The 22,064-nt window shown below is 40.3% G+C and overlaps 1 protein-coding gene across 10 annotated transcripts in view; it reads left to right on the top strand.

Moving 5' to 3' along the window:
- Window positions 1-22,064, top strand: part of BPTF (bromodomain PHD finger transcription factor) — a 52,753-nt gene that overhangs the window by 20,342 nt on the left and 10,347 nt on the right. For 3 of the 10 annotated variants that reach the window (XM_066200312.1, XM_066200318.1, XM_066200314.1), the window contains exons 5-26: window positions 298-486; window positions 3,095-3,259; window positions 3,448-3,623; window positions 4,525-4,880; window positions 5,142-5,273; window positions 5,811-5,940; window positions 6,667-6,802; window positions 7,273-7,494; window positions 7,787-10,190; window positions 10,410-10,534; window positions 10,749-10,877; window positions 11,160-11,310; window positions 12,088-12,211; window positions 13,590-13,842; window positions 14,292-14,453; window positions 15,423-15,571; window positions 15,839-15,962; window positions 16,513-16,736; window positions 17,803-18,025; window positions 18,243-18,544; window positions 19,777-19,859; window positions 21,662-21,887. In XM_066200312.1, the coding sequence (XP_066056409.1) occupies window positions 298-486; window positions 3,095-3,259; window positions 3,448-3,623; window positions 4,525-4,880; window positions 5,142-5,273; window positions 5,811-5,940; window positions 6,667-6,802; window positions 7,273-7,494; window positions 7,787-10,190; window positions 10,410-10,534; window positions 10,749-10,877; window positions 11,160-11,310; window positions 12,088-12,211; window positions 13,590-13,842; window positions 14,292-14,453; window positions 15,423-15,571; window positions 15,839-15,962; window positions 16,513-16,736; window positions 17,803-18,025; window positions 18,243-18,544; window positions 19,777-19,859; window positions 21,662-21,887 (6,185 nt within the window). The remainder of the gene's footprint in view (window positions 1-297; window positions 487-3,094; window positions 3,260-3,447; window positions 3,624-4,524; window positions 4,881-5,141; window positions 5,274-5,810; window positions 5,941-6,666; window positions 6,803-7,272; window positions 7,495-7,786; window positions 10,191-10,409; window positions 10,535-10,748; window positions 10,878-11,159; window positions 11,311-12,087; window positions 12,212-13,589; window positions 13,843-14,291; window positions 14,454-15,422; window positions 15,572-15,838; window positions 15,963-16,512; window positions 16,737-17,802; window positions 18,026-18,242; window positions 18,545-19,776; window positions 19,860-21,661; window positions 21,888-22,064) is intronic. The other 7 variants (XM_066200321.1, XM_066200320.1, XM_066200316.1 and 4 more) reach the window with 6 other exon arrangements.

Genomic DNA, 22,064 nt, shown 5'->3' with positions numbered 1-22,064 from the left:
TAGATACCCTGCCTTGAGGTACAGGTGGTGCTTACAGGTTGTGATCAACATGTTTGTAGTAAGCCACATTACATCATTTTTAACTTTTTCCTACTGACAATTGGTTTGTTCTTTGATTCTGAGACAATACCATCTCATAGCAAAAAAAAAAAAAAAGGGGAAAAGCAAAAACTCACTATTTTTCAGCATTATCAAACAAACAAAGCTGCTGAAGTTGCTTTCCATGGATGATGCCAGATGACATCCTAAGGCATAATAAAGAACATCCCTAAAGTTTTGTTGTGCGTTTTACTATAGAGGCAACAGTCGTTGGGGATAAAAGTAACTCTGTGACCTCAAGCACTGATGACAACACCACAAATCCTTCTGCAGGAGAGAATAGTTGCTCTGAAGGGAAGGACGCAGTGGGGTGTCAGTCAGAAACCCTTGATAGCAACAACGTGGCAGAGAAGAAGGTGGCATCAGAGCTCCCTCTGGAACTCTCAGGTACAGAAGGCACTGTTACCAATGCCTCTGTAATTTGGGGAATCTGTTTTTCTCTCTGATTTGTCCACTAAAACCATTCCCAGCATATATATCACTCATGCTGTTTGCTTGCAGTGCCATCCTTTACTGCTACGTTGTCATTAACATTTCAAAGTTAATTTTCTTGCAACTAGTGCTTGAAATTTGTGGTCCTCCATGACATTAGCATTTGTTTCCATGCCTTCCAAAGACAACTATGGCTAAGCTTTTTATTTTCTACTTTCTGTATATTTTATTTTTCCATAGTGATCCGTAATGATTGTTAGCATCCTCTCGAAGTTTATTTCAAATCTAATTTGCTGCTGGCTCGTTTATTATTTTAACCTCTCATTTACTGTGTAAATTACTAACAAAGCATTTTCATTCACGTGAACAAACCATTGCACTGAAATGTCAAGATTAAAATTGTCATGCTGGAAATTTTAAACAGATTGCAGAATTATAAGCACAAGGGTTATTGTATTTTAGCATGTTTTGTTCTGCTGTGTCAGTGACTCAAAGGTAATAATATACACTATTTAAAACCAGACAAACTTACTTTTGCTTTAGGAGTAAGTGGGAGTTGATTAGGTGTAACATAAACTATGAGTGTACTCTGCTAGCATTACTTTATATTGCATCTAGAATTATATTCTGTTACAGGATTTACTACATAACCTAATGTTGTTCCGATCAGCTGATCACCGTTAAAACGATCAGGATTTTATTCTCAGTTTTAGTCTCAGTTCTTAAAAATCTAAAGATGCATTGTGGACGTATTCGGTGTGTTATGTTTTAAAAAGGGCAGTAAATGTTTTCTCTCCTACAGAAATAGTTCTCCATGCAGTCACAGTCTGCAGCTTTTCAACTTAGGAAAGTCAATGCATCCAAAACTTGTAATAAACTTTCTGAACAGGAGGACAGAATGAAAGCTAAGATGAATCCGTAATGTGCAAGTCTCATAATATGCTTTTTAAGTACAGAAAAGGTTCTCATGTACGAGGCAAAGACCATGTATTTTAGATACACGACCAAATGTTTTTGTCAGGTCTCCTATTTTTTATTCCCTTTTTAAGTTAAAATAACTGTGTAGAGGTTTAATGGAAAAGATCCACATCCTATGATTTTGTTTCAGACAGCTTTATGGGTTTGTATTTTATTGTAAAGATTCACTTACATATTTATCATTACTTATTATGCTTTCACAAGTACTTTTCTCCTTCCAAAGCTTCTACGTGAGTTCTAAGTTAGTGGGCTCTTGTTTGTAGGAAAGTGTGTGTGGAGAGGGTTTTTCCTCCTGTCTAACTCACTATATTCACAGCAGTGTTTATATTCTTACTATGAAATTTCAGTTCAAGAGTCCCAGAGAGAGGGAGATACTGAACCAGGATCAGTGAGGCAGTTACCCCCAGAAGAGGGGGGAAAGATGAGTAAAATGCAGAGGTAGATGAGACTGTCTGTTAAACGCAATTTGGATATTAATCTTCATTAAGAGTCTGGTTTGGGTGCTTCTGCGCTCCTCCAACCAGCAGCCATGGCAACAGGTCAATTTTTCCTCATAATAAAAAGGAAATGGATCAAACAGTGGTGGTTACCTATTCGGCACAGTCAGAAATCAAGATGCATTCAGATTAGGGATCTTGTAAGAATTCCAGGGTATTTACCTGATCCATCCTTCTGCTAGGAGTGAATATTTCACTCTAAAAAGGTTTTGTTCTGTCACTTTTCTTAACAACATCAGAATCTCTGATGCTTTGGAAGAATTCTAGAAACAGGCAGATCTTCTAGATTTTAAACAGCTGAACTGTCTCCCTTTGGCACTAAGCCCAGAAGACATTGCTGGGTTTGCTGTTTCCAGGGACTGGGGCTTGTTCCTACTGGAAGGCTGGAGGGATTTATTTTGAGGTAGCTGCAATTCAGTGATATTTAGTCAAAATTTCTTACTGGGCAGCACGACAGGTGAGGTGACAACAAAGTCCAGAGCTGTCAAGACACAGTATTAACAAGGACAGCTGAGGACCAGGAGCCCATTTGAAGCCACATCAAGACCCATCAGATCAGGAAGGGGCTGATGTTTTAGGTGGGCTGATATTTAGAGCGGTGCCAGTGGAACAGAAATCTCTGGGATTCACGAGAATTAGGGTGCTGAGGAAGAGACAATCAAAGGCTCCATTGAAAACAAGGGAAACTGAAAGATGTGTGCTCTGAGGAGCAGCTAAAGCGCAAGAAAATTAAAAGAGAGACAACCAGATGGTTCAGGAAGACCAAATTTTATGAATTCTAAATGCAAAACAGTCTCAGGGTTATCTGTGTGTGCATCTATAGAAAATATTGTCTTGGGTGAAATACAAATATATTTTAAATACAGGTATGAATTTCAGTTTTTCAGACATGTAGAAGTTGAAACTGCTTGAAACAGAACAAAAAATACTTTCATGGATACAGTGTTCTGAAGGGAATTAATATTTTATATGTGTTTCCCTCCAGTCCAGCTAAACATGTTCATCTGCCTTTTTCTGATGAAAACTTTAAAAAGCTTCATTGATGCAATTCAAAAGAAAAAACTAGAACTGAATTTGTTCTTTTGTAGAAGAAACTGGTCAGATGATCCCCAGCAGTGGTTCTGCTGCACCTCCACAGGCAGATGTTGAGAACAGCAGTGGCAGCGAGCTGGGCTCTGGCCAGAACGATTCCATTAGGACTCTTGATGATGCTGAAAATGCAGAGAGGGGATCCCAGGCTTCAGAGGACATAGGTAATAATAATAATAATAATAATAATAATAATAATAATAATAATAATAATAATAATAATAAAGATACCTCCAACTTCCATTTTATGCGTCTTTTCACTAAACTTTCTGTTTTGTTAGTAACTTCCGTACATCAGTAGAAAACTTCCAATTCTGAAGTTTGTTTTAAAAGCCTTTTTATTCCTGGGCAGGAGAGAAATCCAACGGTGACAGAAGTGATTCTCCAGGTGCTGGGAAAGGCACACCAGGCTCGACACGGATGCTCACCAGATTGAGAAATCCAGATAGCAAACTGAGCCAGATGAAAAGTCAGCAGGTTGCTGCTGCAGCAAGTGAAACAAATAAGTTATATAAGGAAACCAGAGAGGTTTGTGCACATCTTGGAAAACTTAAAGAACTACAAAAAATGTTCTGAAAAAATTATAATTTCTTCAAATGATACTAAATTTTATTGAGAAGTTTTAAAAAGTTGTTTTTTCAGGCAATGGAGGTACTTTTTAAAAAAGGCAGTAATAATTAATGAGCAAATGGTGAAATTGTAATATCACAGGAAGCTTTTTTTCCCCTTCTCCATTGCTCTTGCTCTCTTGGGTGCTCTCTACAAAGTGATATGATAGTGACCCAGTGCACTGGTATAATTGTTTTATTTGACTGGGTTGTTTGTTATTTTGGTTCTGGTATGGTTAAGTAGCCTGGTTTATCCAGGAAGGAAGTGTTTGGACTTTTTTGCAGATAATTGTCTCTGTACTATTTGGCATATCAATTTTATTTTTGTTAACTGATTTTCCTTGTAAGTTAACATTTCATGCATTTACTGACAAACAGATTAGTCCAGTGATGTTGTCCATGCCGTGTTTTCAAAGTCCAGGATATTTGTTTGCTAAGCTGCATGTCTGAATTCTGTGATGTGCCAAGGAGGGGCTTCACAGAGACCTTACCTGAGTTCAGTGAAGCTGCTGTCCCAAAGCTCTCTCCTTCCATAGGCACAATCAGAGCAGCAAAACGGGTTCCTGCTTGGTCTGAGGAGCCTAGATGGTGATTTCTTAATGTTAAAGTTGATCTGGGAATATCCTGACTCTGTAGACAGGCAGTGGTGAAGTACATATACGGGTGTATTGAGTAAACAATTATTTGCTTCTGTAAACTAGTGCAGGATATTTTTGTTCATTTATAGATAGACATTTGAAGCCTAAATCATAAATAAGTAAATCAAAGGAATTCTTTTACAGATTTACTGAAAAGTTTCCAATGTTTCTTTCCAATATAAGGTTCTGGTGGTCAACTCTCAAGGTGAAATCTCCCGAGTGAACACCAAGAAGGACGTTGTGATTAAAGGAAACATCAACAACTATTTCAAACTGGGGCAGGAGGGGAAGTACCGTGTTTATCACAATCAATATGCCACCAATTCCTTCGCTTTGAACAAGCACCAGCACAGGGAGGACCACGACAAGCGGCGACACCTCTCTCACAAATTCTGCCTGACTCCAGCTGGAGAGTTCAAGTGGAATGGGTCTGTGCATGGCTCCAAAGTTCTCACCATATCCACCCTGAGGCTGACCATTATTCAGCTAGAAAACAATATCCCAGCATCCTTCCTTCACCCTAATTGGGCTTCCCACAGGTAAATGAATAATAGTCTTGTGTTTTACTTGTGGTTTTGTTAGCAGTGTTTATGAGCAATAGTCTCTGTTTTCTCAAATCTGTGATTTCCAAGCACTGTGCTTCACTGTAATAAAACATCATGTGTGCTTATGACGGAGGCTAAAAGTATTGAGTAAAGTAATACTACAGGAGATTTTATCCTACCACTAAATCTTCTTAAAATGGCAAGCCATGTTAGTGCATGTATATGTTTCAGATCATTCTCTTTTTTCCAATTTAGGTCTAACTGGATTAAGGCTGTTCAGATGTGCAGCAAACCCAGAGAATTTGCACTAGCACTGGCTATATTGGAGTGTGCAATCAAACCAGTTGTCATGCTGCCCGTCTGGCGGGAATCCTTGGGGCATACGAGGTAAAATGAGTAAATGCTAAAATATTGTTGAATATGAGAATTTTACTTTGGTTTGCAATTGCTAGTTCCTTTAAGCCTGTAAGAATTACATTTAAATTGAGATAGTAATCAGCACTTGAAGTGTCTTTTCTCAAACAGAAACACTGAAAAACCATAACAATATTTTTATAGTGTCATTGCCCCTGCGTCTGTTTTATCTGAGCCACAGTCTCAAAACTGCTAAAACTCTGGGAGTTCAGAAAAGCAAATTTCAACACTCTTAGTTCAGTGGAGTCTGGGTTTTGTCTCTCATTTTGTCATAGGAGCAGAAAATAGATGTGTCTGGTGTTAGACACAATTGCATCCAGCTGTGTTTGCCTCACTGAAATGGCAAAGAGAGTGATGTTCCTGTTATAAGTAACACCTAAAACCTGATAGTGGGCATTCCTCTTAACTTCAGATATTTAAACTTATTCAGAGGGGTGTTATGTGCTGTTGATTTCTTATATTTGCTTGCAAGATCCTGCACTTAAATGCGCTTTCATCTGTATGGATTAGATTACGCAGGATGACAGCGATAGAAAGAGAAGAAAAGGAGAAAGTGAAAAAAAAAGAGAGAAAACAAGAAGAAGAAGAAACGATGCAGCAAGCTACATGGGTGAAATACACATTTCCTGTCAAACACCAGGTGAGGGGTTCTTTTGTGGGAAGGAACAAAGAAAATACAGGAACTGTTGATTTCTATTTTTTTTTTTGTTTCCATTTAAGCTGACAGTGTTCATTCCTTGTGTTACTCCTACGTGGAAGTAGGACCTCTGGCCATGCATTCAAGCACATTGTCTTGGTCTGAACTGAATTTGATCTGTGTCATGCTCTTTTTGACTCTGCCTGAGTGCCAGATACTGGTCTGCAAATGCAGCCTTTCCTGATGGAAGGTTCCGGGGGGTTATTGGAATCTTGTCTGTGTGTCTGTCCCTGCCCCACTCCCTCTCCCCAGAAAATCCAGCCTTAGGAAGATTGTATAATGTGATGGGAACTACTGTAAAAACCTCTTTATATCCTCCTACAGTAGGTATTAATTACTTTTCTTGGAGTAGTTCTTTGCTCTGCACTTGTTATAACAGGCATACAGGTTGATTCAAAAACTCCTGTAATCTTTCAGCCTTTAGATAAATAGATTCTCACAATTACATTAAGTCAGTGAGGCTTTTAGGTGCTACTATGATAGATCAATTTAATTATCAGCAGATATGTCTTCAATTTTAGTACATTATTTCACAAATATATTTCAACTTGCTTGGGAAAGTGTGTAAAAATGTGGAGTTTTAAAAAATAATCTTGTTTTTTTTAAATGTAAACATTAATAATGCAGCAAATAGCATCATTAATATTACTTTTTAAAAAATATTTACAGGTTTGGAAGCAAAAAGGAGAGGAATACAGAGTGACAGGGTATGGTGGCTGGAGCTGGATTAGTAAAACCCATGTCCACAGGTTTATGCCCAAACTACCAGGAAATACTAATGCAAATTACAGAAAATTGCTGTCAAGTAAGTGTCTGCATTGCTTACTTTTTTTAAGTGCAGTTAATTTTTGTGTGTGATATTTCTTAAGGAGACTTTAGGAGTGATGTTCCAGCAAAGCTTTTGTGGATATCTGGTAATCTTGTTCAGTGTAACCTCTTCAGTTGTCATAGACATTTTGTAGCTACAATAATTTGCTTCGATTTTGTTGTGTGTGATACTTGTGCATCTTTCTATAGCCTTATTTAAATTAAAGGTAGATAAAAGTTACGTACAGCAGCAAAACCAAAAAGAACATCTTAAATACTGAGGAGGTGTCTAAAAAGATATTCAGTAATGCACTGTTTAATCTATGGTGTTACCACTGAATGCTTGATTCTCTTTCTGAATTTCACTAATGGTGTGCAAATGATTTGAGAGGTAAACTACCATCCATGTAAATGTGGCAGAGTACAAAAAATATTCTGGATAATTGAAATAATTTAATTTGTTAATAGCAAAGAGCGAAGAGGAAAAATGCAACTTGGATAAACGGAAAGGTCCAACTAAGGTAAAAACAGAGAAAGACAGAGCGAAGGACTCTCGAGATCTGCAAGCAAAAGACAAAGCAGATGTTTCAGAAACCTTGGAGAACGTACAAGTAAAAGAAGAAAAGTTGCGTGAAGACAAATTAGAAGTTGACACAATTTCTGAAAACTCAGATCATGCAAAAGACACAGGTGATAATCATTTGTTATTGTGAAACTCATGTTATTGCAGGAGTAAAAGCATAGAACCTCAGAAATAACTAGTGAAAAACTGTGTAACAGATTTTGTCAAGACATCTGAAATGTCTCAGTTAAGTGATTGCCTGTTATCCATTGTAGTAGTGTCTGAAGCTTTTGTTCTTTTTTTAATTGAAATCTATTAATATGCTAAAAGGCCCATTTATTTCTTAGTACTTAATGTAAAAATATAATTTGTATTCATTGTTGGGGAGCTCACTGACTCAGAGTTACTCCTTCTTCACAGTGGAAAAAGACATCGATGGTGAAAATGATAAAGTCATCAAGGAAGAACCTATGGATGTGGATGATATGAAAATTGAATCCTCCATAAAAGACGAGGAGAGTCATTGTAAGCGGGATATAATCAATGTCAGTGAGGGATTTCATTTAAGGACTTGCTACAAAAGGAAAGTAAAATCATCAAAATTAGATGGACTCCTGGAGCGGCGAATAAAACAGTTTACACTGGAAGAAAAACAGCGTCTAGAAAAGATGAAGCTGGAGGCTGGTGCTAAAACTGGGGGCATTCGATCTGTGAGCCCCCAGAAAAACACAGATGAGCTACAAATGAGGAAAGGAAAAGAAGGAAGCCAGTTTGACTCCTCTTCCCAAGATCAAAGCTACATTTCAGACAAGACCCAAGGCGAAGATGCAGAACAGGACTGTTTGCCCATCAGCAGCATCTCCTGCACCAAAACTGGGGATGAGGATGAACCTTCTTTGCCTTTGTCAAGCAGGCTCTCAAAAGAGGGGCAGCTGCTGGATGAAGACTCCCCTCAGTCCTCTGAAGGAGACAGTTCCATTCAGAATGATGGCAGAAAAAACAACCCTGAACATTCGACTGCTGATAAATGTCAAAGTCAAGAGGCTCTTGGACAGTCTGAGAGCTCTTTGGTGGATGGCTTGAAACAAACCAGTGCAGAAGGCAGAATCAAATGGGATGTTTCAGAAAAAAATGAAAAACCCTTCAAACAAAAGCTACCTACTACCAGAGTGTCTCAGCGAGAGCTTGAAAACTTAGGGCCAGTGGTACCTGAAAGCAGCTGTAGAAGAGATGTTGTGGCCACTCTTGATAAAACAGACTCAGAAGGGAATTCTGAACAGCAAAGCAAAGATTCAGAAAACAATTGCATGATAAAAAGCCATATGGAAACCATGTCCTCTCAAGAAAGTGAAATGGAGGAAGAAATTGCTCCTGTAAAGACTGAAAAGATTATATTTCACCAAAAATCAGCTAATAAAGATCTAGAATCATTTAAAACAGGGCTGATTCCTGAAAGAAACCTTGAAAGTCAAACTCTGGAACACATGGATGGGGGAGATGATAACGAGGATTTACGGAGCTCTAAGCTAACAGAGGCTAATGGTCAAAGGAAAGGTCAGGAACTGAAAGTGGAGACAGGTACCATGAACAAATATCTTGATCAGACAAATGTAAATACTGTTACTGACAAAAAGAATAATAAAGATGAAGAAACTGAGACAGAAAAAGAAAAATCATCATTTCAAATGAATGGAAAAGACAATGACATTAAAGCATTATCAAATGATGGCTGCTTAGTGAAAAATACCTGTGAAGCTAAGGCAGGGGCTGATATCGAAGCAAAAGTTAATAATATTAATAAATCCATTCCAGAACATGAAATAAAACCATTGACTTTTAAGGAATCTTCAGGAAAACCATTCATGAATGGGGACATCATGGGACAGGACACGAAGGATAAAAAGAACATGGACTCAAAGTCACGTCTGCAGAGTTCACCGGAGTCTGAGTCTGGAGAGAGTCTTCAGCCACCAGATGAAGTTCCCAAGTGTGTGCAGAAAACTGAAGAGAACCAGCTTTCTCCTGAGAGATCTGCCAGTGTTGGCTCTGCTTCCCCGCCAACACAGCCTGTCTGTAAAGAAAATAACCTGAACAGTGAAACAGAATCTATGGAAACTGAAGCAATTGAGGAGAAGAAAGTTGCTCCATCTCCTGTGACCTCGTGTGAGGAATCCAGCTTGGGCAGTCACTTTGCTGACCACAATGGGGTACAGACATATACAATGGAAAATATTAATGGAGACAGTAAAATAAAAACTGTTATTACTGAAGTGACTACCACAACCTCAACTGTGTCCACGGAGTCCAAAACAGTGTTCAAGGTTGCAGAGACTGGAGCTGCCAGCAGTGAGAAAACCACAGTTGTTTCCTCTACAGAAAACTGTGCCATCTCCACTGTCACCACCACCACCACTGTGACCAAGCTCACCACTCCAGCCACGGACAGTACCTCTGATGTCATCTCTGTCCAGGAGCACAGTAAAACAGTGGTTACAACAACAGTCACCGACTCACTGACCACCCCAGAAGGCACACTGGTGACTTCCATGACTGTCAGCAAAGAATATTCCACAAAAGACAAAGTGAAGTTAATGAAATTTGCAAGACCCAAAAAAACTCGTTCTGGAACTGCCTTACCATCTTATAGGAAATTTGTTACCAAAAGCAGTAAAAAAAGCATATTTGTTTTACCCAATGATGACTTAAAAAAGCTGGCCAGGAGAGGAGGGATCAGAGAGGTTCCTTACTTCAATTACAATGCAAAGCCTGCCTTGGATATCTGGCCGTATCCATCGCCAAGACCAACTTTTGGAATCACCTGGAGGTACATACTTTACGTTTTTGAGAAAAAGTCTAGGTAGGATGTGATGAAATTAATTGATTTTTAAAATACAAGTGATACACGTTTGTAGCCAAACATGCAAATTTTGCTACTTAGGATTCAGTTTTCTGTATTGTTCGGTAAAAGTAGAATGGAAAACCTTTGTCCTTTTGGTTTGGTTGGTGTTTTGATTCTAAAATACAATTCATGTTGTGTCATTAGGTACCGACTCCAAACGGTCAAATCATTGGCTGGAGTGAGCCTGATGTTGAGGTTATTGTGGGCATGTCTCAAGTGGGATGATATGGCAGCAAAAGCTCCACCTGGGGGAGGAACCACAAGGACAGGTATTGCTATTTTAAATTCCTGGTTTTCTTTGCAAAAGCTTCAGCTGTAAATTCTAAGTGTTACACTCCCTCAAAACATTTCTATGAAGGCTGGCTGTCAGCTGTGGCATTTGAATTTAGTTTGCTGTTTTCTTTGCCTTGAGTTCATTGGGTTGATTGGAGATTTAGCCTTGTTTCTTTCTGTTATTAATGTACTGGGACTAATTTGTTGCAGAAACAACTGAAACTGAAATTACAACAACAGAAATAATCAAGCGGAGAGATGTTGGTCCGTATGGGATCCGGTCAGAGTACTGTATAAGAAAAATCATTTGTCCCATTGGTGTACCAGAGGCTCCAAAAGGTTGGTTTGTTTGTTTGCTTAAACATTTCCCCCCCTCCCTGTAATCTAGAGAAATTAAGGTAACTGGATCTGTATGCTAATTCTTTATGCAAATGCAGCTTGGCAATATTAATTTACCTACAGGAAACAAACGCTGCATTTAACAAATGGACATGATTTATCTGAAGCTGAAAGGCTTCCCTGTTTATAAGATGGGACTGAAAACAATACTAAATCTTGGTTTACACTTCAATTTGGTTTTACAGTATAGCTTAATGTGTGTGTTTTGACTGTTCTCTAAAGAAACTCCAACACCCCAGAGGAAGGGACTGCGATCAAGTGCGCTCAGGCCAAAAAGGCCAGAGACCCCCAAGCAAACAGGCCCTGTTATAATGGAAACTTGGGTAGCAGAGGAGGAGTTGGAACTGTGGGAGATCAGGGCATTTGCTGAAAGGTAAAGTGAGCTTTTAAAGAAATAATCTTCATTTCTGTGATTGTTAAATAAAAGTTCCTCTAGAGAACACAAACCTGGTCACTGTGATCACTGGAAACACATCTGTGTTGTGTTTTTACTGGCCCTTTGATACTGATAGTCAAGCTTAAAGTGGCAAAGCTGAAGTGTTTGCTAGTGCCAAAACTAAGACATGCAGATATTTCAGATTTGTTAGAACTAATAGTGTATTCATTTTTCCGTGCTTATGAACTTAACCACTGTTAAATGCTAAAAGGTTATTACTCTGACGCATGAAAAAGCTGTAGGCTGTTTTTGACGTGACTTTGTCCAGTATTTGTTAAATACTTCTATAATCCAAAGAAAATGACTGTGTACAAGTAAATTGAGCCTGAGAATACTCAAGTCACAAGGTGCATATTTTCAGTATCATGTGCTTACAGTTGGAACAACATTTTTGAGTCTCTTGGAAAGAATCATTTTAAATGTCTGTTATGACATGGGTTCCTTGCAGTCTCAGATGTAATTATAAATTCCAGTTTGGATTAATAGTTTCCTGTAAGATGTTGCAGTAGTTTAGCATCAGGATGTTTCAGGGATGTTGCATGCAACTTCAGTAGTTTATTTTGAAATATTTTTAAAGCCACGACCAGTTTTTCAGTGATCTTCTGTCTCAATGGTTGCTCTTACAAGAGCAGTTAAACTGGATAAAATAAAATGTAGTTTGATGGTTGGACTTTATGTGGTGGGATAACTTACTTTTGGTTGTGTCTTTGGCAGGGTGGAGAAGGAAAAGGCACAGGCAGTTGAACAACAGGCTAAGGTTAGTGAACAGAAGAAGGCAGAGGAGTTCAAGGCCCAATTGGAGGCTCAGCTAAAACACCAACGTTTGGCTGCCCAGCAGGTGGGGAGCTGTTGGTCGTCCCAGCAGTCAGCAACTGCACTGCTCACCACATGCATCACAGCCGGGGAAATGAAGTTATCCCTTGCTTACACCATTCCTCAAATAGTTCCAACTGCAGATTAAGCCATCAAACAATGCTGCTGCCACTGTATACATTTGTTATTTTGAAACAGGGTTAAAGCAAAGGTTTGTTCTGGATTGCCTGTTTTTCCCCCATGTCATTTATGACATTTTAGAAAGGTTTAGTTTGTTTCCATGTTAAAGAAGGCTGGGAAGCACCCATCTCCAGGTAAGGTTCTCACTGTTCTGTGTGTGATGGAAAGCTGCCTTGGAATACAGCTGACTTGGGGATGCAACTGCATTTCATGCTTCACTCAAATTGAACCTTTTGATTTTATTCTATCTTATCTGAGTTAAGCCCATTGTTAATTTTATTTAGATATATGTAGATATGTATATGTGTTTATATTTAAATGTGTGCAATTAAAATTAGGAAATCCAATGCCATGTTGGTATTTCATACACATTATTAGGAACTGTGCTTTTTCTCAACTTATTCCTTTTTTTCATTTCATCTTCCCTGATGAAAACCCATTAGTAGTGAAGAAGTGCTTCTGCTTTGTGGGCATTACTGCAATATAGTGCTGGAATTTAAATTCGATAAATACAGAGATAATTCCAGTAACATGGGAAAAATGTTAGATTAGTTGACATTTTAGAAGAGCCTGCTGATACATCCCTTCACTAAGGGGCTCTCTAGATTAAATGTGCTTTTTCAACAGTTACAGCACAGAAAATCGCTGGGTAAGGTAAGGGATTTTGAACCTAATTTTTTTAAGCAGGCTGCAAACTGGATTTACATTTAAAAGAATATTTTTAAAAATTGCATTCTCAGTGGTGAAGCAGAATGATACAGTCTGGGGTTTTTTTCTGTAACTGGCAGGATTTCAGTGCAGGAAGCTCTAAATTTAGGAATGCTAATAGTAAACTCTGTGTTGATGATGATGTACCAATTACTGACATAGATGCATGCACATGGTCAAAGCCAAATATAGATGGATATTTTTTGAAGTTTTTGTAATCTTTCTGATTAATCGCAGACGAATTAATACGTTGGGCGGGTTTTTTTAAAGTAAAATGTGCAGTGAAATTAACCTAAGCCAAGGATTTTAAAGTTGCTGTAAAGGAAAATTTCTGGCTATGTATTCTAAGCAGATTTGTAGTCGTGGAGGTCAAAGAGCCTGTTCTTCAATCCTCTACAATTTGAACTAAAATCCTACCACAGGCCTTTATCTCTCAATACTGGGTGGAGACAATCTTTATGCTGTAAATTCTGAAAATACTAATTATCTCTTTATTCCATTTCTTTTCTAAATAGAAACGGCTGGAGCAGCAGAAGCAGCTCCCTGCAGGAGGTGTGGTCCCTGCAGCCACCACAGCCAGCAGCACTGCAACCACAGTCTCCACACCACAGAAAGTCGTGGTGGGCTCTCTGACAGGCCCTGTCCCCACGGGAGCCAAAGTAGTGCTCACCACTAAAGTGGGGTCTCCAGCTACAGTAACATTCCAACAGAACAAGAATTTCCATCAAACTTTTGCTACTTGGGTTAAACAAGGCCAGTCTTCAACGGGTAAGGAGTCATTTGTCATATAAGGAGCATTGCTGGAGTTCATCCTGTGTATGCATCACATCCTGTATACACATCACATCTTCTCCAGATATGCAGCATTATTACATTTCTGCTTATCTTTGCTCTTTAATCTTGCTATGCCAGAAGGACATTTCTGAGCTTATACCTTGTCTAGTTTTTCCTTGTTCTGACTTGCTGGGAAGTCTCATTTCTGACCTGTCTCATTAATTACTGACAGTTTTTGTGCTAGTAATCATTCATGAAAGCATTCTATGGTGTAACACACTGTTTCCAAAAGCCAACCTTTACCAAAGAAAGCATGACACATTAAAAAAAAAAAAAAAAAAAAAAGTAATCCTGTAGTTTGCTGTTTCATACATGAAAAACAGTCATTTCATTGACTAATAATTATTCTGCTCTAAACCTGCCTGTTCTGTGTGCCTCAATAGCCACTAGCACAGCTGCCACCTCAGCCACAACCATTGCCAGCACAGGGCAGACCTTCCAGCTCTCAGGCAGCCCAGTAACGATGGCAGGGAAAGTGATAACTAAGCTGCCACTCCCTGCAAACAGCAAGATTGTTGCCGTCAATGTGCCATCAACTCAAGGAGGTAGGGCAAAGGGAACTGAATAAAAACTGTATTCCAGCTTGCTGCTTAATTCTCCTTTGACACTATTTTCCCAGTGAAGTAACCTGTGATGTGAAGGGGGAAAAATATTTTTTTATACATATATATATATATAAATACAAGTTTCTACAGCTTGTTCCCCCTGTGTTGCATATTTGTGTCTGTAAGGGGAAAAATGCAAGTTTTTTGCCTCTAAATTATCCTGCATTTCCTAGCACAAAATCAGGAGCTTTGTTTCAAACAATGTGGAATGAAGCATGCTTCTTTTTGGTTATCTAAGTCAACAAAGCAACTTTCTTCACAAAAATATTAATGCCTACAGCTGCTCTTCACTGATGAGCAGGAGTTTGGCTCCAGACTAAGATTAGCATTTTTGATTGTTGCCTCAAGAACAGGACTTAATATTTTGAGATTTGTAAATGTATATTGAACAGTAAAGCTCGATCCTCTGTCTCCATTATGTTTAGCATCTGAGCAAATCTTGAAGGCTGCAGATTTTGTATTGAAATTTCTTAGGTGACAGAAGAAGCATTGCCCATTTTCTTCAGCACCACAGCGTTGTAGGTGAAAGGTGTTTAAACTGCTCTCCTACGTTTGAAATTTATCAGATTATAGCTTTTAATTGTTGTATAACACTAATTCGTGGCACCCTGTCAGTGCAAGGACTTCTTTGCAGTTACTATCAATCTGATCTTTATGAGGATTCTCACTTTCCTTCATCTTTTCTAAAATACCTGTTTCTTAACTTAAAATGTAGTTGGACTATTGACAAAGTATAATGCTGCTGCTGCTTTTTACAATATGACAAAAGGCTTTCCCAAGAAATGTTGAAAGGCTCAAAGGTGTTCTAGAAACCTGGAGACTTGAGTTCTAAATGCCACCCTGGAGTTGCATTTGCTTCTTTTGCTGGCCATTATGTCATTAATGAATTCTCAATTTTTCTTTAATTAGGTGTGGTTCAAGTTCAGCAAAAGGTATTGGGTATCATTCCATCAACTACAGGTGCAAGTCAAACCTTTACTTCATTCCAGCCAAGGACAGCAACTGTAACCATTAGGCCAAACACCACAGGGACATTAGGAACAACAAGCACTTCACAAGTAAGATGTTTTCCTGGTTATTTAACTCAAAAAAAAAATGTGGGTGCATAGACTTTAAGTTATTGGCAGATATTAAAAACTCTGGCTAATCCCTTTTCAACGCGTTTGGCTCATCTCACCAATGGTGTGCATGGATCCTTTATTCCAAAGAGGCACAACAGTTCCCTCCAGTTGAGAAAATTAAAACACACGTGGAAAAACATTCAGGGCATATCCCAGGGGCTTTTTGCTCAAGCTGACAGGTGGTCTCCTCTCCGGTGTCCCCAGGTAGTGCAGGGGACAGCGCTGCGCCCCGGGATGACGGTGATCCGGACACCGCTGCAGCAGTCCGCCCTTGGCAAGACCATCATCCGAACACCTGTCGTGGTGCAGCAAGGTATTCTGCCAGCCAGTAGGTTCACTTTAATATTTCAATTCCCAGTGTGAAATCCATGGTTTGTTTCTTCATGAATTCCTTGTGTGTCGTTGTGTCGCCACGCAAAAGTCCCCTGTTTTGGTGCTTGATTAATGCCTTTTTCAGCTTTTGGATGTGTTGGTTGGAGGCTTTGTCAATGTTATTCATCATTGACACTGGGAAGTGTAGTACTTAATTTTAAGTCCATTCATTTGAGGGAAAAAAAAAAACCAAACCTGAAAAGCCCTAAAAACATAGAGTAATTGTGCATTGAGAAAGCCTTTATTTTGCGTGTTTTCTCTTAAAGAGAAGCTCAGTAATTGAAGTACTCCATATGCATGCAACCTTAGTTAAAATGGGAAACATTTTGCAGACATTTTTCAATCACACAAATGGTTTGTAAAGAAAATTCACGTGCAAACTGCGGTGTTTGCTTCACCTGTCTGATCACCATCACACCCCATTGCAATTTGTGACTTGGAGGTTTGCTGTGCTTATGGTTAAAAAGCTGAAAATGTGTTTCTTAGCTCAAATTCTTCTCTTACAGGTCAGACACAGCAAGTGGTGACCCAGATAATCAGGGGTCAGCCTGTCTCAACAGCAGTTTCTAGTACCAGCACAGCTTCTTCCAGCAGTGGGCAGAAAACCATCACAAGTTCTGCAACGGCCCCTCAACAAGTTCAGCCGCAGACCCCAGCGCCGCCCCCTCGCCCCCAGCAGGGCCAGGTGAAGCTGACAATGGCCCAGCTCACCCAGCTCACACAAGGACAGGTAAAGCACTGGACCAGCCCTGGGTGTGGAAATGTGCTAACACCCATCCAGCCTTGGCATTTCAGCACTGTGGTGCCTGTGCCCTTAAATTTATGTGTGTGGCTTCATTTCGGATGAGCACTGGCATAATTACAGACTGGAAGCAGCTTGAATAGTAAAGAAATATAATAAATAGTAAATACAAAGTAAGTATTTTTAATAGCAAAGTTTTAACTCTTGCTTCCTGTTGTATTTCCCAGTAAGGTAACTGGCATCAGGAGTGTTCAGCAGCATGGAAAAAAAATCTTTAGTAGCCATAAGGGATATAATTATTCTGACATAATTATTCTGTATGGCCTCTTTTGTAGACATTCAGATCATAATTTTGATTACTTGTCTTTTGATTTGATGTGAGGATTCAGTTTTCATTCATGCTATCCAGAATCTCAGAGGAAAAGTTGTAATATCTGTAAACAGAGGAGGAAAAAGTTCTTACAACTTTTGCTCAGATCATGAAGGTCTGTTGGCAAAAAATGAGTTGAGAGTCAAAAGATCTATTCTTCAAACTGTAATAAATATAAATGTTTGCAATGTACAGACTGCTGGTTGTCAGATAAGGCTTTTTGTAGGTGGGACAAGACTTGGAGTTTAAGCTGAAGGGGAAGGTAGGTTTGCATTAGATACTGGGAGGAAATTCTTCCCTGTGAAGGTGGGGAGACCCTGGCACAGGGTGCCCGGAGAAACTGTGGCTGAGGCCAGGTTGGACGGGGTTTGGGAGCAAACTGGGATAGTGGAAGGTGTGGGTGGAACTGGGTGAGCTTTAAGGTCCCTCCCAACCAAAACCATTCTGTGATTCTTTGAGTTTCTACACCAAAGACTCAGAGTTTTTGTATTCTGTTCTGTGGGTTCACAAAATGTGTAACTCCAACCCAGTCATCTGTTGACAGTAAAATTGTGTGCTAGTTTCGGATTTGAGGAGTATGGTGTGTGATAAAAATGTTGAATTCTGAAATCCAAACCCCTGATTTTCAGCGAAGTCTATCTAAGAATTATGTCACTAATACATCAATATTAACTTTTTTTTTAGGGTGGCAATCAAGGCTTAACTGTGGTAATTCAGGGACAAGGTCAAACTACTGGTCAGTTACAATTAATCCCTCAGGGTGTGACTGTAATACCTGGTCCAGGACAGCAGCTTATGCAAGCAGCTATGCCAAATGGTACAATTCAGAGATTTCTGTTCACCCCACTACCAGCAGCTGCTACTACAGCTAGCACAACTACAACCACCGTTTCTACTTCGACCTCAGGTAAGCATTGTTCTGCTCAGCAGAAAAGAAACCTCAATTTCGATTGCATGGGAGTATTTATGCAGCTGGGGGTTGTCTCTTACTGCAGTAAATTTGCTGGAAGCGTATTGCCGAGTTGCTGCACAGAGTTTTACAGTGGTTGCAGAGGGTGTGGGCTGTCGAGGCTCAGAGCCGTGCCATTTGCCATTAACGGGCTGCTCCTGTGTGTCGTTCGCAGCCGCCGGGGACGCGAAGCCGGCTCTGCAGGCGCCGCCAGCGCCGGCCGTGCCCGCGGGCCAGGGCCAGGGCCAGGGGCAGCCCGGTCCGGCCGCGGCACAGCCCGCGGGGGCTCAGCCCCAGGCCGGCCAGCCCGAGGCCCCCAGCCAGCCCGAGGCTCCCGGTGACTCCGCGGCGCCGCCCGAAGCTCAGCCCTCCAAATCTCCGGCTCAGTCTCCAGCCCAGGCCCCGGGGCTCTCTCCAGCGCCAGGCCCGATGCAGCCGCCGCCCGCGGGCCAAGCCCAGGCTCAGCATCCAGCTCAGGTGCAAACTCCAACCCGACAACCCAGCCCGCCGTGGCCCCGCGCTCCCATAGAAATTCCAGCTCGGCCGCAGCCATCACAGCCTCAGGTTCACACCTCGGGCTCCACCCTTGCAAGTACCCAAAGTTTCGGTCAGGTTCCTGTGCAGCGCCCAGCTCATCCTCAGCTGCACCTCCAGCAGCCTCCAACAAGTGTTATTGCAGTGCCTCAGCTCCAGCAGCACGTGGGAGTCCTGTCTGAGCTGCAGCCCCGTAGTGTGGCTCAGGTGCGAGCCCGGCAGGGCAGCGTGCCCCAGACCAAGCTTCAGTTAGCCCTTGAGGTCCAGCACAGTAGCCCAGCGCAGGCTCAGCGCATTGGCAGTGTGGTGACAGTGCAGGCAGCTAGTGTGCAGGAGCAGCTGCACAGAGTTCAGCAGCTCAGGGAGCAGCAGCAGAAGAAAAAGCAGCAGCAGATAGAAATTAAACGTGAGCACACCCTTCAGGCTTCTAATCAAAGTGACATTATCCAGAAACAGGTAAAGTTAACCGAAGGAAATTAACACTTAATGAATGAAAGAATTCTAATTTGAAATGCCTGTTCTTGTGAACAACGTTAACACATTTGATAGACAGTTAATTTGATTCTTTCGAAGATGGTGCGCGATTGCTATTGGCAATTTAATGACGTGTTCCAAGTCAATTCAGCACATCGAGTCACTTGCACCATGTTTGCATTCTTCTGTCACCTTGATTCAGCTTACCAGTAGCTGCTGGGACAAATCCATCTCTATTCTCAATTCAGGAAAGGTAGGTCAGAGCTAGGAGGGCTCACGGGCAGAACACACCTGCAGTACTTTCATTACCTGAAAACTGAGGTTCCAAAGAGGTGTCTGACCTGTGATGCTGTTGGATGGCTGCGGGGCTTAAAAAGTATATAATGGACTCTTACCACTTTTAAAACAGAACAACCAGTCACTGAGGAAATACAGTCAATTTACATTTAGTTCCTGGGTTCAAACTTGACGTAAGCAAAATATCCTACTCTGGGGGTGGTGGTGTTCTTTTTCAATTTCTTTTTCAATTTTCAAATAATTGTTTTAAATAAGCAGTGCTTCCCTGATAAAATCAGCTTTATTTTGTTACTTAGTGAAATAAATGACACTTTAACTTGGGAAATGTCCTGGTTTTCCCCATAATACTGTGAAATACTGGCCAAATTTTCATCTTTTATTTTGGATTTTCTATCATCCTACAGGTGGTTATGAAGCAGAATGCTGTCATAGAACATTTGAAACAGAAGAAGACACTGACTCCAGCTGAAAGGGAGGAAAATCAGAGGTGAATGTGCATCACAGTTCATCCGTAGATGTCAAATTTTTCATTTATTACATCTTTTAATGGTGTCATACTGAAATGCTGGTTTGTAAAAACCTAAAAGAAGTGTTGCTATTTAAAATCGATGAGAGTAACACTTAAAAGTAACTTTCCTAATGATCCTTATTTCATCTTGTATAATCTCAATTTTATTTTGATAGTATGTTTTTTAAGTAATGTTACATACTGGGTTTGAAGGTGGCCAGAGTTTTTAAACTCAAGTAAAGGAGCACAGAATGGCAAATTAATGCTTCTGCTGAAAAAAAGCCTGGGTTTTGTTTGTCCTTTATCATGGCCATGTGTTTCCATTCTTGTCCCTTCACATCCCACTCTGCAGAAGGAGCTGAAGAGTTGGAAGACAGATTGACAAACTGAGAGATTTTATGCTTGAAGCTGCTAAACAGAAATTTGGAGTGTTTGTCATTTGTCTTAGAATTATTTTGACTCCTTTTCACACATGCAGTTGCTCCAATTAGATAATCACAAGTGTGTGTCAGAGACTAAGAAAAAGAAGAGTATGCTCTATAAAATTTTGTTCATCAAATCACAAGCTCAGTTGATTACAACACTATCCCTGGGTGCCACTCCTTTACTGTTCACAGCTGCATAAAGAGAAGGATATATTGAATGTGCTCTTCATTTTGTGGTGTCAGACAGCCACATAGGTGTTTCGACTGACAAAAGTCCAATTTCAGGGAAAGATGAAAAAAATAGTTCTAACTAGCTTAGTTTGTGGTGCAGCTGCCTTTCCATCTCACCGATTTATTCTTCAGAAATACAATGTGGGCACCTTTAGTCTGTGAAAAAAACAGACTAAACTAAGTAGACACAGTGCAGGTGTAAAGGGCAAACTAAACAAAATTGTATGACCCTACAAATATTTATCTACATCTTCCATTTGTCACCGAAATCCATTTGTCTATCAAAGGATGAAATGTCTGAGACCACAGAGTTGCAAGCAGCTGCTTGTCCTGGCCATTGCTATTCTGCTGTTTCCTCTCAGCTCAATGGGAGTTGTTTCTCATGGTCACTCTGGCAACGAGAAGCATTTGGTTTTCTAATGGTTTTGGAAAAGAATGGGGAAGGGGAAAGTAAATTCAGAAGAACCAGAATACATTCATTTTCTAATTGAAATATAAAGCAAAAGAAACGAAAGGTGCAAAATATGTGAGCAGGAAAATAGATTCATAGTTGAAGGTACAATGAGCAGGCGAAAAACTAATCTTGAACTGTCATTAGTGGAGAAATTGGGAACTGTTAATAGTGAATTTTGTACAGTGAAAAGTGTTCGCCAGTCCTTATGCCAAAACACAAAATCTTGGTAGTATTTTGTGGTCACTGGAGCATAGAAATGTCTGTTTTGGAAGAAGTTACAGGCTTCCAACTCACTTTCATCCTACATCAGAATAAAAATCCAGCTCTTTCAAACAAATTGTGGAAACTGAATTGAGTGAAAAAATCTCTCATCCTACGAACGCCAAAGCTTTGTTGGGAGTCAGATGGGGGAGGGGAGGGACAATTAGTACTCAGATCATTTAAGTGAAATTGGGACTGGCCCTCTTGAGCCTAACAAGGGACTTGATCTCTCCCAGCAGTGCTCTAGTCAGTAAGCAGGAGTGGAAGCACTGGACGTTGCTAAATTTACCTTGTGCATCTTAGGAAATACAATAATGAGCTTGCAGCAACTGGAGAATTGATTCTGCATTCTCAACTGGGAATAAACAGGCAGCTCAGCACAATGTCCTTTTCCTTTATTCCTTCCCCAGAATGATTGTGTGCAACCAAGTGATGAAATATATTCTGGATAAGATAGACAAAGAAGAAAAACAGGCAGCTAAGAAACGGAAGCGAGAAGAGAGCGTGGAGCAGAAGCGGAGCAAACAGAACGCGACCAAGCTCTCAGCTCTGCTTTTCAAGCATAAAGAGCAGCTGAAAGCTGAAATACTGAAAAAAAGAGCACTTCTGGACAAAGATCTACAGATTGAAGTGCAGGTAAGGACAGAGTCTCAAAGGCTCATTTGATGTTAAGCTGGGGAGAGCATTTCTGTGTTCATCTTTGTCTGTTTGCTCAGTGAGGTTTTAAGGAAATTTACAGGAAGAAGCTGTGGTTGTGGATCTCTGCAGAGCTACTCATATGTCCTTTGAGGGCCTCTTGGTTTTCTTCTGGAC

The sequence above is a fragment of the Chamaea fasciata genome, unplaced genomic scaffold, assembly GCF_029207755.1.
Source record: "Chamaea fasciata isolate MVZ Bird 193981 ecotype frontalis unplaced genomic scaffold, bChaFas1.0.hap1 SCAF_19, whole genome shotgun sequence".
NCBI lineage: Eukaryota > Metazoa > Chordata > Aves > Passeriformes > Sylviidae > Chamaea > Chamaea fasciata.
Note: the sequence above shows the minus strand (reverse complement) of the source record. Positions and strands in the feature narration are given on the sequence as shown.